Raw genomic sequence first — 17,335 nt, forward strand, 5'->3', positions numbered from 1 at the left:
GATCAGAACTGGTCGTGACCTTGATCTGGACCTCCCAAAGTCAATGACCAGCTCCTTGGTCTTCGAGGTGTTGAGCTCCAGATGGTTCCTGTTGCACCACACAGCAAAGTCCCTCACCAGGCTCCTATACTCCTCCTCTCTGTCGTCACTGATACACCCAATGATGGCTGTGTCATTGGCAAACTTCTGAATGTGACACAGCTCCGAGTTGTAGCAGAAGTCTGTGGTGTACAGAGTGAAGAGAAGAGGGGCCAGCACCATGCCCTGGGGTGCTCCGGTGCTGCTAATCACAGTGTCAGACATGATGTCCTTCAGCCTAACGTGCTGCGGCCTGTCAGTGAGGTAGCTGGAGATCCAGGTGACCAGGCAGGGGTCCACTCACATCCTGTTCAGTTTGTCCTGAAACAATAGGGGCTGGATGGTGTTGAAGGCACTCGAGAAGTCCAAGAAGAGGATCCTCACTGTGCCATTTCCCTTATACAGATGCGAGTGGGCTCGGTGTAGCAGGTAGAGGATGGTGTCTTCCACACCAACACCTGCCCAGTATGCAAACTGCAGACAGTCCTGGGCATGTTGTACCTGGGGTTTGAGGAGGCTGAGGAAGAGCTGCTCCAACATCTTCATCAGATGTGAAGTGAGTGCCAACGGTCAGAAGTCATTCAGCTCGCTGGGCCAATTCTTTTTGGGAACTGGAACAATACATGATGTCTTCCAGAGGGTGGGCACTCTCCCCAGCTGCAGGCTGAGGTTGAAGATGCGTTGGAGTGGTTCAGCCAATTCAGCAGCGCAGGTCTTCAGTAGTCGGAGACACACCTTGTCCGGGCCTGCTGCTTTCCTGGGGTGAAGCTTCCTCAGTTGACCTCTGACCTGGTCTGCAGTAATGCATGGAGGAGTCTGTGTTGAGGTGGGGGATGAGGGGGAGGAGGGGGCTACTGTGATGACTGGGGGGAGGTGTGTTGAGGGAAGAAGGAGAGATGGCTGCAGTGAGGGGGAGGGTGGGGGGACGTGGGCTGGTTGAACAGACTGAAGAACTCATTCAACTTGTTCGCCCTCTCCACTGTCCCCTCAATGACTCTGGTCTTTGTATTGTGGCCTGTGATGGTTTTCACACCTTCCCAGATCTCCCTCATGCTGTTGTCCTTCAGCTTCTGCTCCACTTTTCTCCTGTAGCTGTCCTTAGTTTCCCTCATGCAGCGTTTCACCTCCTGCTGTGCTGTTTTCATCACCTCCCTATTCCTGCTCCTGAAGGTGGCCTTCTTTCTGTTGAGGACAGCTTTGACTTCCTGTGTTACCCATGGCTTGTTATTAGGGTAGCACTGTACAGTCTTAGCGGGGGAGACCACATCTGCACAGAAGTTGAGGTAATCTGTCAGACAATGTGTCAGCCCCTCTATGTCCTCACAGTGTGGGCTAAGCAACACATCCCAGTCCATGATGTCATAGCAGTCTCTGAGGGCATCTTCCATTTCAGGGGACCACCTCCTGATGGAGCTAGTTGTTGCAGGCTGCCTTTGAACCAGGGGGGTGTACTTTGGCTGTAGAAGAACCAGGTTGTGGTCAGACTTCCCTAGTGGGGGGAGGGGTGTGACTCTGTATGCATCCCTCACATTAGCATACAGCAAGTCAATTGTCCTGTTGTTCCTTGTTGGACAATCCACAGCCTGGTAAAAAGCAGCCAAAGTAGAGTCCAAAGTAGCGTGATTAAAGTCCCCAGAAATGATCATAAATACCTCAGGGTGCTGTGTCTGCAGCCTTACTGTGACAGAGTGAATCCTCTCACATGCAGCGGCTGCGTCTGCCCTTGGAGGGATGTAAACACAGATGGTGATCAAGTGACTGAACTCCCTCGGCAGATAATATGGCCACAGGCTAATGGCTAGCAGCTCCAAGTTCGGGCAACATAAAACTGTCTTTACGGAGATATGTCTCAGGTTACACCAGTGGTTGTTAACATAAATGATGAGTCCCCCACCTTTGCTTTTCCTGCATGTGTTAGTGTCTCTGTCAGCTCTCACAGCAGTGAATCCCCACAGGTCCACATTAGCATCTGGTATGAGGTGTGTTAGCCATGTCTCCGTAAAGACAAATAAGCTGCTCTCCCGATAAATCTGCTGGTTGTTCAGAGCGGATAGCTCATCAACTTTATTCGGCAGCGAGTTCACATTCCCCATGATAACGGAGGGAATGGATGGTTTGTAGCGCCGCCGGTTGTCCGCTAGCCTAGCCTTTAGCTTAGCAGCCCCTGGATCTCCTCCTCAGCTCTGCCGGGATGGGGTGTCATATCCTGGCTCGTCCCATTGTTTTCAGGGCCAGCAGCTCCTCTCTCAAATAAGTGAGAAAACTGGCTCCTGGTTGCGTGTTAAAGTTAAAAATATCTATGTGATATAAATAAAACACACTATGTCTTCGTAAGAAGAGCAAAAAAGTAAAAAAGGTGGAAAAAAAAAAGAGGTTTAAAGAGCTAAAAACTACAGAGCTACTGGAGAGGCAGCCGTCTCACACAGCGCCCATTCCAAATAAGCAATGAATAAGCAATGAACCAAAACAAGTTGTTCATGCAAGACAACATTTATAATCAATAAACATTACGATTCTTCTCTAACACTGTTCCAATGTGATCAGAGACAAAGAGCCACATTGCTGAAAGAACATGGCTAAGAGAAAAGTAGCAGCCAACAGTTAGCATAATGTTAATCAGTGGATAATTTATTTAATACATTGTTAGTTACACTCCATTATCTCTTGAATGGTTTCCATTAAATTCCTGTAGGTTGTCATTAGGGATCTTCTGGCTGGTGTTAAACACCAGTAGAACCCAATCAGGCCTTGTTTCATATGTAGATTATTAACAGCACAGATTATTATCATAGATAAACCATCAGAACCATGAAGAACCCTTTCAGAAACTGATATTTTTCCTGAAGGGTTTGAAAGTCATTACTGTTTTCAGTGTTGAATAATGACATGGAGGATGTGTGCAGTGATCAGGGCTGAGTTGGAGAACACTGGAGGGGATTGAAGGTTCTGAGGGAGTTTATAGACTGATGAGGAGAACGAGGGGATGAAGAACATCTGGAGCTTTTCTACAGAGTTCACACAGAACATTCCAGAAAGATCTCAGTCAGGAAGCATATGAACTCATCAGGAGTGTGTGTGTGTGTGTGTGTGTGTGTGTGTGTGTGTGTGTGTGTGTGTGTGTGTGTGTGTGTGAGAGAGAGAGAGAGAGAGAGAGAGAGAGAGAGAGAGAGAGAGAGATTAGCAAACACTCTTGTGATGAGGTCATATAGTTCCCAGATTAGAGTATTCTGCTTTACCTGATGTGTGAATGCCAACCTGTCTGTCTGACATCAGTCTGTCTGTTTCTGTCTGTCAGACAGTCTGTGTGTCTGTCTGTCTGTTCGGCTGACAGTCAGTCTAGTGGCCTGTCTGTCTGCCAGCTTGCATTCTTTTTCCACATGTCCAGCTTGAATGTCTGTCTATCTGTCTGTCTGTCTGTCTGAGTTATAACCTGGAGGGAGTTTAAGATACACAGTGAGTACAGTGATGGACACACTGCTACAGGAACAAGCCTCAACCAGCATGAGAATCCACACATCCTGCAGCCGTGTGTGTGTGTGTGTGTGTGTGTGTGTGTGTGTGTGTGTGTTATACATGTATATTTCCATATATAGCAACACACCACAAATTTAAATGCTTTGTTGTAACAACTTTATAATAACTAATAAATGCACCATGTATAACTCTCTCTCTCTCTCTCTCTCTCTCTCTCTCTCTCACACACACACACACACACACACACACACACACACACACACACACGTTACAGCCCTCAGAACTGAAAAACCTGATGTCATTTTGTCATTAGTCAGACATATGAAGTTTTCAGAAGTGAGAGTGTGAAGCCACACCCCCAGCCACACCCACTTCACATGTACCTCAAAACTGAAAGCTATGATTTAATAAACACATTACAGCAATCATGAGATGTCTGTAACCACAGCTAAAAATATTTCTGTCAGAAATAAAACATGCATTAACATTAGTGACATAAGCAGTTCCCGCCCCCAGTGACTCTGTAACCATTCAGATCCCAGTTCCCGCCTCCAATGACTCTGTATGGAATTGAGTAAACAGTATATACAGTGTCTCTGACCATGTTTAAAACACACACACACACACAAAAAAAAAAACAGAAACACACGTGTGTTATTTCTTTCATAATTACAACCTAATTTATAACAACAACAATAACATTTATAAGATCACATGACCACCTGAGTGAAGGTTCTCTCTGAACACTATCCAGCAGAACCACAAACATGACTGATGCTGATTGGTTCATGTGTGTGTGTGTGTGTGTGTGTGTGTGTGTGTGTGTGTTTACAGTGCATGAGGTGTAGTGAGGTTATAATAAGCTGTAATGTTTTATAATGGGGTGTAATGGGTTATAAGGAGTATATGAGATTAGAATGGGTTACAAAACATTAAAATGGGTTATAATGGATTATAATAAATTCTAATGGATTGTAATGGGTTATTGTAGGTTATAATGGGTTATCAAGTCAAGTCAAAGTTATAATGTGTTGTGTGTTACAATGGGTTACAATAAGTTCTAATGTATTATAATTGGTTATAGTGAGTTCTAATGGATTATCATGGGTTCTAATAGATTATAAAGGATCATAATGTGTTATAATGGGATATAATAAGTTATTAGAGGTTATAAGGGTTTACAGTACCTGCGTGCATGGAGAACATGTGCAGGAGCAGCAGCAGGAGGAATAAGTGCAGTGTGTCTCTCCGTCCGTCCATCTCTCTCTCCACTCTCAAGAGAGGAAGCATCAGCAGCAGATGAGTGGAAGAACAAAGTGCAGATAAAAGGAGAAAAACGACAGGAATCCTGTAAAAATCCCTCAGTGCAGAGCAGAGTTGTCCTTCACGTCCTGCATCTCTCCCTCTCTCACTGTCTGTCTGTCTGTCTGTCTGTCTCTCTCTCTCTCTCTCTCTCTCTCGCTCTCTCTCTCTCTCATCCCTCCCTGCATCCTGTCCTGTTGGCATGAGGACAGAATTGTACAATTTTCTTTTCTCAATTATTTGCATATTGTGCCCAAAGTACGTACATATGCGCGCGTGCCATTCTGAGTTCTCGTTATTTTTAGTAGTTTTTTATCTCCTGCTGTTTATGTGATCACAGTCAGAAGGTCAGTAAAATAGAGTATTTACTAAGTGCACACAGACACGCAGGTAAACACGACGTCATTCCCTTAAACACCAGGTGAAAGTAACTTCAATGAGAAACAGGAACGGAGGCTAATGTGGCTAACGAATAAACACTGACAGTCTCCAGGTGACCATGGTGTAAATTAAACCGCATGTCGAAATCTCATGTCCAGGTTTAACTCCAGCTGTTTACAGTTTTCACCTGAGTTTTTAATATTATCCTGTTTGTAGTCTTTGATCAAAAACTACTTTTTTTGAGCGAAATGAAGTTAAACATGTTTATATAGGTGTGTGTGTGTGTGTGTGTGTGTGTTACTTCACTGGAACACACTATTTTATTTCAATTTACAAATTTAGATAAAATTTTGATGTTTTAACAGAAGATTGTTTTATTATATCAGCTTTTATTATTACGACATACAGAAATGCTGATATACTGTATCAGTTGTAAATATCAACTTTAAAACTAAAGGTGTGTGTGTGTGTGTGTGTGTGTGTGTGTGTGTGTGTGTGTGTGTGTGTGTAACATGCTTGAACAGGATTCTGAGCTGCCCACCCAATAAAATATGATCTGCTCTGGCACATTCTGCATTCCAGTGACTATTCTCTGCCTAGAGGTACACAAACACACACACACACACACACACACACGAGATCAACACGAAGGACAAAAGGAATCAAAAGAACTCATGGTTCTAGTTCTAGTATTCCAAGAACCTGTGAGACAAGTGGATTGGTCGCCATGACAACAGTAAAGGTGTGACCTCTCTGTAACGGTACTGCGATATCTTTGTTAAGTCCAACATGGAAGAAGTGTGTTTGGTAACCAGCTTATATTACATCTGCAACAATCTCATACAAACGGTTTTTATTAATAATCTGATAATACAGAAGTGCGTATGATCAGAAAATAAATAACAGTATTTCTGTTCCTTTTGTGCTGGGTTTTATGCATGACCAATCAAAAACAAGCACTGCTGCTAACCCCGCCCCCTGAGTACCATCATTTGAAACCTAAAGAAGTGGACGAGTTGATGGGGAACGTGTCACTGTTGTGTGTTTATGTGGCTGCAGGAAAAAAAATTACAAGATTCCCTCTGTGTGTGTGTTTATACTACTGGGGACCACATATCACCACAAGGAGAGTAAAATCTGACAATTTCAACCTTGTGGGGACATTTGGACAGAGAGAGACAGAGAGAGAAAAAGAGATGAGGAGAAAGTGGAGAATAAATTAATTGATTAACAAAAGATGAAAAGATAGAGAGATACAAATAAAGAGAGGAAGAAATGTCAGACTTTTCACATTATATTGAATGCTCTCTCTTTCTCTCTGTCTATCTCTTTGTCTTTTTCTGTCTGTCTCTCTCGCTCTCTGCATGATGAGCAGTAATTCTAGCAGTAATTAGCTCATCTGTTAAGTCATTCAAATTCTGTAAAGCTGCTTTGCAACATTTATTGTTAAAAGCGCTATACAAATAAACTGGACTTGACTAATTCTCTTGAATTCCACACATGACCCCAGAAATTCTGCCCAGATGAAAAAGTTTAGTGTGTGCGTTTAAACACACTACATGACCACTGGGAGGCACCTGAACTACAGCTCCATACAGAATGCTGGAATTAAACCTCCTACAACAAAATGTGGAACAAACAAGAGCATCAAATTACACACAATTAGAGAAAGTTTCAGTTTAATCAGGAGTCTGATCTACAGCACTTTAATCAGATCCATAAAGCTGCGCAGTATCAGGTACCAGGTTTTTAAAGATGAAGTGACAGCAGGAAAAGAGGAAAATATATTTAATACAATGCTGCAAGCAACAAATGGCAGTGCAAAGTTAAAGGATTCTCTGAAAAGAATGTGGTGGAGCTGCAAGCATAGAATGTGGAGGAGCTGCAGGTGTGGAAGTTGGTGGAGATGGAAGCCTGGAATGTGGAGGAGCTGCAGGTGTGGAAGTTGGTGGAGCTGCAAGCCTGGAATGTGGAGGACCTGCAGGTGTGGTATGTGGTGGAGCTGCAGATGTGGAATGTGGTGGAGCTGCAGGTGTGGAATGTGGTGAAGCTGCAGGTGTGGAAGTTGGTGGAGCTGCAGGTGTGGAATGTGGTGAAGCTGCAGGTGTGGAAGTTGGTGGAGCTGCAGGGGTGGAAGTTGGTGGAGCTGCAGGTGTGGAATGTGGAGGAACTGCAGGTGTGGAATGTGGAGGAGCTGCAGGTGTGGAAGTTGGTGAAGCTGCAGATGTGGAATGTGGAGGGGCTGCAGTTGTGGAATATGGTGGAGCTGCAGGTGTGGAAGGTGATGGAGGTGGAGGAGCTGCAGGTGTGGAATGTGGTGGGGCTGCAGGTGTCGAATGTAGTAAAGCTGCAGGTGTGGAAGTTGGTGGAGATGCAGGGGTGGAAGTTGGTGGAGCAGCAGGTGTGGAAAGTGGTGGAGCTGCAGGTGTGGAAGGTGATGGAGCTGCAGGTGTGGAAGTTGATGGAGCTGCAGGTGTGGAAGTTGATGGAGCTGCAGGTGTGGAAGTTGGTGAAGCTGCAGGTGTGGAATGTGGAGGGGCTGCAGTTGTGGAATATGGTGGAGCTGCAGGTGTGGAAGTTGGTGGAGCTGCAGGTGTGGAAAGTGGTGGAGCTGCAGTTGTGGAATATGGTGGAGCTGCAAGTGTGGAATATGGTGGAGCTGCAGGTGTGGAAAGTGGTGGAGCTGCAGATGTGGAAGTTGGTGAAGCTGCAGGTGTGGAAAGTGGTAGAGCTGCATGTGTGGAAAGTGGTGACGCTGCAGGTATGGTGTGTGGTGGAGCTGCAGGTGTGGAAAGTGGTGGAGCTGCAGTTGTGGAAGGTGATGGAGCTGCAGATGTGGAAATAGGTGGAGCTGCAGGTGTGGATTGTGGTGGAGCTGCAGGTGTGGAAGTTGGTGAAGCTGCAGTTGTGGGATGTGGTGGAGCTGCAGGTTTGGAATGTGGTGGAGCTGCAGGCATAGAATGTGGTGGAGCTGCAGGTGTAGAATGTGGTGGAGCTGCAGGTGTGGAATGTGGTGGAGCCACAGGTGTGGAATGTAGTAAAGCTGCAGGTGTGGAAGTTGGTGGAGCTGCAGGGGTGGAAGTTGGTGAAGCTACAGGTGTGGAATGTGGCAGAGCTGCACGTGTGGAATGTGGTGGAGCTGCAGGTGTGTAATGTAGTAGAGCTGCAGTTGTGTAAGTTGGTGGAGCTGCAGGGGTGGAAGTTGGTGAAGCTACAGGTGTGGACTGTGGTGGAGCTCCAGGTGTGGAAGTTGGCAGAGCTGTAGGTGTGGAAGGTGATGGAGCTGTTAGGGTTTTGCTGGGATTCGAACCTGGTTCGCTGGTGTGATAATCCAGCAAACCCCCACTAGGCCACCAGGGGGATGACTCAAATGCAGAGGCGTGAGGCAGAAGTAGAAAAAGTATCAAAAGGTTTATTTACAATATTTACACTATTTACAATGCAAGGCAAAAACAAAAGTTCAAAGAAACAAAGAGCCAAAACACCAGAAAAGAAGAGGCAAAAATACAAATGCTCAGAGGATCCAAAATGGTAAACACAAAGTCAAAAATGTCCAAAAGAAAGCAAAGTACAAAAACCACAAAGACACGGGTGTGGAAATCGGAACAGAGGTTACTGGAGCTAAACATAACAGCACAAAGACTCCGTGACAAGAGGACTGAACTCAGGGGTATAAATACACAAACTAATTAAGGACAGGGCGGGGCAGGAAACAGGCAATAAGACAAAAACAAAACACAAAACACAGTGGTGACCTCTAGAGGCCCAAAACAAACATGGCCAGAAAAGGAAATAACAGTGGCCTCTAGAGGAGCCCCCCCCCCCAGGAGCGTCTCCTGACGTTCCCAGGACAATCAGGATGGGCCGAATGGAAGTCCCGACAAAGTTCTTTATCGAGTATGTCCTGACCTGGGGCCCAGCAGCGCTCCTCAGGGCAATAGCCCTCCCAGTCCACAAGATATTGGAGGCCCCCACGAACCCGGTGGGAGTCCAGCAGGCGGCGCATGGTGAACACAGTCTGACCCTGGAAGATGCGGGGGGGTGGGGGGTTCCTAGGGGCAGGGGCATACGTGGACGTCAGTATGGGCTGCAACAGGGAAACATGGAATGTAGGGTTGATCCTTAGCATACGTGGTAATTGGAGCCGGTAAGAGACAGGGTTAACTCTGTGTACAACCTTGAAGGGGCCAATGTAGCGAGAAGCAAGCTTGTGGTTCTCCACCTGCAGCGGAAGGTCCTTGGTGGACAGCCAAACCCGCTGCCCAGGGCGGAAAGTGTGGGCAGGTCTCCTATGGCGGTTGGCCCGAGTCTGGTTGGTACTGGAGGTCTGGATGAGTGTCCTCCTGACCTTGCTCCAGGTCTTGTGACACCGTCTCACGTAATGGTTGACCAAGGGCACCCCAGCGTCCTCCTCCTGGTCTGAGAACAGAGGTGGCTGGAACCCGAATTGGCACTGGAACGGCGACAGCTTGGTGGCCGATGACTGCAGGGTGTTGTGGGCGTACTCTGCCCATGGCAGCCAGGTGCTCCACGATGTTGGGTTATCCATAGCCAGGCCTCGCAGGGTGGTTTCCAGGTCCTGGTTGAGCCTCTCCATCTGGCCGTTGGACTGGGGGTGGAACCCAGAGGAGAGGCTGGCAGTGGCCCCGATGCTCTTGCAGAAGCCGTGCCATACTCGGGAGGAGAACTGGGGCCCCTGGTCAGAGACGATGTCCTGAGGGAGACCAAAAACTCGGAAGACATGAGTGAAAAACAATTTAGCAGTGTCAAGGGCAGAGGGGAGTTTGCACAGTGGAATAAAGCGGCAGGCCTTGGAGAATCTGTCCACTATGACCAATATGACAGTGTTACCTTGAGACTCAGGGAGACCTGTGATGAAGTCGACCGCCACGTGGGACCAGGGACACCGGGGAATAGGCGGAGGATGCAGGAGACCCTGGGAATGCTGTTGTGGGTTCTTGGTTCTGGTGCAGACCTCACAGGACAGGATGAATGACCTCACTTCCTTCTCCATGTTAGGCCACCAGAAGCATCTTTTCAGGAAGTCCAGGGTCCTCCAAGCTCCCGGGTGGGCGGTGAGAGGGGAAGAGTGACCCCACTGGAGAACCTTGGCCCGGGCTTGACGAGGGACATACAGGAGGCCCAGTGGCCCCATCCCAGGATCAGGGTCCCGGCATTGAGCTTGTCGAATGGTCTCCTCAATACCCCAGCGGACAGGAGCCACAATCCGGGATATAGGGATGATAGGTCCAACTTCAATCTCCCTGTTGTTGGGCGAGAACAGCCTGGAGAGCACGTCCGGTTTGGTGTTCTTAGAGCCCGGGTGGTATGATAGGGTGAAGCTGAAACGGCTGAAAAACAAAGCCCACCTAGCCTGTCATGGGTTCAGCCTCTTGGCTTGCTGGAGGTACTCCAGGTTCTTATGGTCTGTCCACACCAGGAATGGATGTTGCGCTCCCTCCAGCCAGTGCCTCCACTCCTCAAGGGCTCGTTTGACCGCTAGCAGTTCCCGATCACCCACATCATAGCGGGACTCCGCAGGGCTCAGGCGGTGGTAGAAGTAAGCGCAGGGGTGCAGCTTCCCTTCCGAGCGTTGAGAGAGCACCGCGCTGACACCACTGTCCGAGGCGTCCACCTCCACGATGAATGGTTGGGAGGTGTCCGGGAGAACCAGAATGGGTGCCCTGCAAAAGCGGTGTTTTAGGTCATTAAACGCCTCTTCCGCCTGAGGGGACCAGACAAAGGAGCCACCAGTCCTTTTGGTGAGGTCCGACATAGGTGCAGCTACAGAACTGAAGTTCCTGATGAACTTGCGGTAGAAGTTAGCGAATCCTAAGAACCGCTGAACCTCCTTAACAAACTTGGGAGTGGGCCAGTCCCGGACGGCCAGGGTCTTGGCTGGGTCCATTTGGAGTTGCCCCGTTCGTACGATAAATCCCAGGAAGGAGACTTCGGGGACATGAAACTCGCATTTCTGGGCTTTAGCAAACAGATTATTCTGCAAGAGTCTCTGGAGGACTTGGCGGACATGGTGGCGGTGTTCCTGTAAGGTCTTGGAGAATATAAGAATGTCATCGAGGTAGACAAAAACATATAGATTAATCATGTCCCTCAAGACGTCGTTGATTAGGGCCTGAAAAACAGCTGGTGCATTGGTGAGTCCGAAGGCCATCACCTGGTATTAGTAGTGCCCAGACGGGGTGTTAAAGGCAGTCTTCCACTCGTCTCCCTGTCAGATACGGATGAGGTGGTATGCGTTCCGTAGGTCCAACTTGGTGAAGACGGTGGCACCTTGGAGCAGGTCGAATGCTGTGGACATGAGTGGAAGGGGATATCGGTTGCGCACAGTGATCTTGTTCAGGCCCCTGTAGTCAATACATGGTCAGAGCCCCCCATCCTTCTTGCCGACAAAGAAGAAGCCGGCACCAGCGGGTGAAGTGGAGGGTCGAATGAACCCAGAGGCCAAGGCTTCCTTGATGTACTCCTCCATGGCCTTGCGTTCTGGCTGAGAGAGGGAGAACAGATGGCCCCGAGGAGGAGTAGTCCCAGGGAGCAAGTTGATGGCACAGTCGTAGGCGCGGTGTGGAGGAAGAACGGTGGCCCTGCCCTCGCTGAAGACCTCCTTGAGATCCCAGTACTCTGTGGGAACTTGAGATAACTCGGTGAGATCAGGGGGCTCGGCAGGAGACACAGGAGAGCTAGAGAGCAGACAAGCGGCATGGCATGCAGGGCCCCATTCCACAACCTGGCTCGTAACCCAGTCTATACGAGGGTTGTGGCGGGTAAGCCAAGGAAGACCTAGAATAACTGGGAACTCAGGTGAAGGAATCAGGTGCAGGGATATTTCTTCCTTGTGACCTTGAGACTGGAGGAAGACTGGAGAAGTAATTTGGGTGACTCTTCCATCACCTAACGCTTGGCCATCAAGGGCAGACACAGACAGTGGAACTTCAAGAGGTGCAGTCGGGACATTGATGCTTTGGGCGAAGTGGATATCCATAAAGTTTCCAGCCGCCCCTGAGTCTAACAAGGCTTGACAAGAGTGGATGGACTCACCCCAGGAGATGGAGACCGGGATGTAGATTCCTTGGCCAGGAAGTCCGGGAGAGAGGGTAGGCCCCATCACAACCCTCCCTCAGCTGGAAGGGGTGGTCCTTTTCCCGAGAGTTTGGGACATGATGCTCGGACGTGACCAGGCTTGCCACAGTAGATGCAGCACTTGTCCCTCCTTCTGCGCTCCCTCTCAGATGCGGAGAGGCGAGTACGACCCACTTGCATGGGTTCTGGACAGTCACTGGAGGAGGTAGACGGGCTCCAGGTAGAGGCAGGGAGGCCGGGGAGGCTCAGAACTTGGTGGCATTCTCTCATCCTGTTGTCCAGACGAGTAGAATGTGAGATCAGTGTTTCGAGGTCACTTGGGCATCCGATAGAAGCCAGACCGTCTTTGATGGGGTCAGACAGACCATGGTGGAAGGCTGACACCAGGGCAGTCTCGTTCCATCCACTTACTGCTGCGAGCGTCCGGAACGAGATGGCGTAGTCTGCGATGCTTCCCCCTTGCTGGATGGACATGAGCTTTCTGGCTGCGTCTTTATTGATGTTTGATCGAAGACACGCAGCATCTCCTCAGTAAACAGCTGGAAATCAGAGCACTCAGGTCCCTGTCTCTGCCAGATAGCAGTGGCCCAGGCTCGCGCCTTACCAGCTAACAAGGTTATCACAAAGGCAATCTTGCGGCGATCCATAGTGTAGGTGGTAGGCTGAAGCTCAAAGGTGAGTTGACACTGGGTAAGGAACTCTCGACACTCACTGTGCTTGCTGTCATACCTCTGTGGTGCAGGAAGGCTGGGTTCGCGAGGTGAAGAAGGCAGCATGGCAGTAAGCACTGGAGCAGGAGCGGATGGTGGAGCAGGAGCAGAATCAGGCGGAGGAGATGGGGCAGAGAAGTCAGATTCTCCCAATCTGCTGAAGCAGTACCTCGTGGCGAGCAAGGGTCTCACATTGGCTTGCGAGAGTCCGTCCATGAGTGTCCATGGTGGATCCGAGGCGTGTTAATGCAGCCATCATTCCCTGAATGGGGTTGGCCGGGTAGACAGATGAAGAAGCCTCTGCTGAGTCAGTCATGACAGAGTCTTTCTCTTAGGGTTTTGCTGGGATTCGAACCTGGGTCGCTGGTGTGATAATCCAGCAAACCCCCACTAGGCCACTAGGACTCAAATGCAGAGGCGTGAGGCGGAAGTAGAAAAAGTATCAAAAGGTTTATTTACAATATTTACACTATTTACAATCCAAGGCAAAAACAAAAGTTCAAAGAAACAAAGAGCCAAAACACCAGAAAAGAAGAGGCAAAAATACAAAAGCTCAGAGGATCCAAAATGGTAAACACAAAGTCCAAAAGAAAGCAAAGTACAAAAACCACAAAGACACGGGCGAGGAAATCGGAACAGAGGTTACTGGAGCTAAACATAACAGCACAAAGACTCCGTGACAAGAGGACTGAACTCAGGGGTATAAATACACAAACTAATTAAGGACAGGGTGGGGCAGGAAACAGGAAATAAGACAAAAACAAAACACAGAACACAGTGGTGACCTCTAGAGGCCCAAAACAAACATGGCCAGAAAAGGAAATAACAGTGGCCTCTAGAGGCCAAAACAGTCACAGTCCTAACAGGAGCTGCATGTGTGGAAAGTGGTGAAGCTGCAGGTGTGGAATGTGGTGAAGCTGCAGGTGTAGAATGTGGTGGAGCTGCAGGTGTGGAAGTTGGTGAAGCAGCAGGTGTGGAATGTGGTGGAGCTGCAGGTGTGGAAGTTGGTGAAGCAGCAGGTGTGGAAAGTGGTGGAGCTGCAGGTGTGGAAGGTGATGGAGCTGCAGGTGTGGAATGTGGTAGAACTGCAGGCGTGGAAGTTGGTGAAGCTGCAGGTGTGGAATGTAGTACAGCTGCAGGTGTGTAAGTTGGTGGAGCTGCAGGGGTGGAAGTTGGTGGAGCTACAGGTGTGAACTGTGGTGGGGATGCAGGGGTGGAAGTTGGTAGAGCTGCAGGTGTGGAAGTTGGTGGCACTGCAGGTGTGGAATGTGGTAGAGCTGCAGGTGTGGAATGTGGTTAATCCGCAGGTGTGGAATGTGGGAGAGCTGCAGGTGTGGAATGTGGAGGAGCTGCAGGTGTGGAATATCAAGGAGCTGCAGGTGTGGAATGTGGAGGAGCTGCAGGTGTGGAATGTGGAGGAGCAGCCAGTGTGGAAGGTGATGGAGCTGCATGTGTGGAAAGTGGTGAAGCTGCAGGTGTGGAATGTGGAGGAGCACCTGGCGTGGAGGTTGGTGAAGCTGCAGGTGTGGAATGTGGTGGAGCTGCAGGTGTGGAAGTTGGTGAAACTGCAGGTGTGGAAAGTGGTGAAGCTGCAAGTGTGGAATGTGAAGGGACTACAGTTGTGGAATGTGGAGGGGCTACAGGTGTGGAATGTGGTGGAGCTGCAGGTGTGGAAAGTGATGAAGCTGCAGGTGTGGAATGTTGTGGAGCTGCAGGTGTGTAACTTGGTGGCGCTGCAGGTGTGGAAGTTGGTGGCGCTGCAGGTCTGGTATGTGGTAGAGCTGCAGGTGTGGAATGTGGTTAAGCCACAGGTGTGGAATGTGGGAGAGCTGCAGGTGTGGAATGTTGAGGAGCTGCAGGTGTGGAATGTGGAGGAGCAGCAGGTGTGGAAGATGGTGGAGCTGCAGGTGAGGAATGTGGTGTAGCTGCAGGTGTGGAAGGTGATGGAGCTGCAGGTGTGGAAGTTGGTAGAGCTGCATGTGTGGAAAGTGGTGAAGCTGCAGGTGTGGAATGTGGAGGAGCACCAGGTGTGGAGGTTGGTGAAGCTGCAGGTTTGGAATGTGGTGGAGCTGCAGGTGTGGAAGTTGGTGAAGCTGCAGGTGTGGAAAGTGATGAAGCTGCAGGTGTGGAATGTGAAGGGACTACAGTTGTGGAATGTGGAGGAGCTACAGGTGTGGAATGTGGTGGAGCTGCAGGTGTGGAAAGTGGTGGAGCTGCAGGTGTGGAAGGTGATGGAGCTGCAGGTGTGGAAGGTGATGGAGCTGCAGGTGTGGAAAGTGGTGAAGCTGCAGGTGTGGAATGTGGTGGAGCTGCAGATGTGGAATGTGGAAGGGCTGCAGTTGTGGAATATGGTGGAGCTGCAGGTGTGGAATGTGGAGGAGCTGCAGGTATGGAATGTGGTGTAGCCGCAGGTGTGGAATGTGGGAGAGCTGCAGGTGTGGAATGTGGAGGACCTGCAGGTGTAGAATATGGAGGAGCTGCAGGTGTGGAATGTGGAGGAGCTGCAGGTGTGGAATATGGAGGAGCAGCAGGTGTGGAAGTTGGTGGAGCTGCAGGTGAGGAATGTGGTGTAGCTGCAGGTGTGGAAGGTGATGGAGCTACAGGTGTGGAAGTTGGTGGAGCTGCAGGTGTGGAAGTTGGTGGAGCTGCAGGTGTGGAAAGTGGTGGAGCTGCAGGTGTTTAATGTGGTAGAGCTGCAGGTGTGGAATGTGGTGAAGCTGCAGGTGTGGAAGTTGGTAGTGTTGCAGGTTTGGAAGTTGGTGGAGCTGCAGGTGTGGAATGTGGTAGAGTTGCAGGTGTGAATTTTGGTTGAGTGGCAGGTGTGGAAGGTGATGGAGCTGCAGGTGTGGAATGTGGTAGAGTTGCAGGTGTGGAAGTTCGTGAAGCAGCAGGTGTGGAAAGTGGTGGAGCTGCAGGTGTGGAAGGTGATGGAGCTGCAGGTGTGGAATGTGGTGGGGCTGCAGGGGTGGAAGTTGGTAGAGCTGAAGGTGTGGAAATTGGTGGTGCTGCAGGTCTGGAATGTGGTAGACATGCAGGTGTGGAATGTGGTTAAGCTGCAGGTGTGGAATGTGGGAGAGCTGCAGTTGTGGAATGTGGAGGAGCTGCAGGTGTGGAATGTGAAGGAGCTGCAGGTGTGGAATGTGAAGGAGCTGCAGGTGTGGAATGTGGAGGAGCAGCAGGTGTGGAAGTTGGTGGAGCTGCAGGTGAGGAATGTGGTGTAGCTGCAGGTGTGGAAGGTGATGGAGCTGCATGTGTGGATAGTGGTGAAGCTGCAGGTGTGGAATGTGGTGGAGCTGCAGATGTGGAAGTTGGTGAAGCTGCAGGCATGGAATGTGGAGGGGCTGCACTTGTGGAATATGGTGGAGCTGCAGGTGTGGAAGTTGGTGGAGCTGCAGGTGTGGAAATTGGTGGAGCTGCAGGTGTGGAAAGTGGTGGAGCTGCAGTTGTGGAATATGGTGGAGCTGCAGGTGTGGAAGTTGGTGGAGCTGCAGGTGTGGAAAGTGGTGGAGCTGCAGGTGTGGAAGGTGATGGAGCTGCAGGTGTGGAAGGTGATGGAGCTGCAGGTGTGGAAGGTGATGGAGCTGCAGGTGTGGAAGTTGGTGGAGCTGCAGGTGTGGAAAGTGGTGAAGCTGCAGGTGTGGAATGTGGTGGAGCTGCAGATTTGGACATTGGTGAAGCTGCAGGTGTGGAATGTGGAGGGGCTGCAGGTGTGGAATGTGAAGGAGCTGCAGGTGTGGAATGTGAAGGAGCTGCAGGTGTGGAATGTGGAGGAGCAGCAGGTGTGGAAGTTGGTGGAGCTGCAGGTGAGGAATGTGGTGTAGCTGCAGGTGTGGAAGGTGATGGAGCTGCATGTGTGGAAGTTGGTGGAGCTGCAGGTGTGGAATGTGGTGGAGCTGCAGATGTGGAAGTTGGTGAAGCTGCAGGTGTGGAATGTGGAGGGGCTGCAGTTGTGGAATATGGTGGAGCTGCAGGTGTGGAAGTTGGTGGAGCTGCAGGTGTGGAAATTGGTGGAGCTGCAGGTGTGGAAAGTGGTGGAGCTGCAGTTGTGGAATATGGTGGAGCTGCAGGTGTGGAAGTTGGTGGAGCTGCAGGTGTGGAAGGTGATGGAGCTGCAGGTGTGGAAGTTGGTGGAGCTGCAGGTGTGGAATGTGGTGGAGCTGCAGGTTTGGACGTTGGTGAAGCTGCAGGTGTGGAATGTGGAGGGGCTGCAGTTGTGGAAAGTGGTGGAGCTGCAGGTGAGGAATGTGGTGTAGCTGCAGGTGTGGAAGGTGATGGAGCTGCAGGTGTGGAAG

General features: G+C 49.9%; 2 protein-coding genes across 2 annotated transcripts in view; one reads left to right on the forward strand and one right to left on the reverse strand.

The window, feature by feature from the left end:
- The window catches only part of col5a3b (collagen, type V, alpha 3b), a 120,769-nt gene extending 115,794 nt beyond the window's left edge, over positions 1–4,975 (reverse strand). The window contains exon 1 of the mRNA XM_060899323.1: positions 4,740–4,975. Within this exon, the coding sequence (XP_060755306.1) occupies positions 4,740–4,842 (103 nt within the window). The 5' untranslated portion in view covers positions 4,843–4,975. The remainder of the gene's footprint in view (positions 1–4,739) is intronic.
- A 970-nt stretch (positions 4,976–5,945) lies between these two features.
- Positions 5,946–17,335, forward strand: part of rdh8b (retinol dehydrogenase 8b) — a 65,172-nt gene continuing 53,782 nt past the window's right edge. Inside the window, exon 1 of the mRNA XM_060899619.1 lies at positions 5,946–5,977. The gene's annotated coding sequence lies outside the window, so the exon portion shown is untranslated. The remainder of the gene's footprint in view (positions 5,978–17,335) is intronic.

This window comes from Neoarius graeffei, chromosome 18, assembly GCF_027579695.1.
Source record: "Neoarius graeffei isolate fNeoGra1 chromosome 18, fNeoGra1.pri, whole genome shotgun sequence".
NCBI lineage: Eukaryota > Metazoa > Chordata > Actinopteri > Siluriformes > Ariidae > Neoarius > Neoarius graeffei.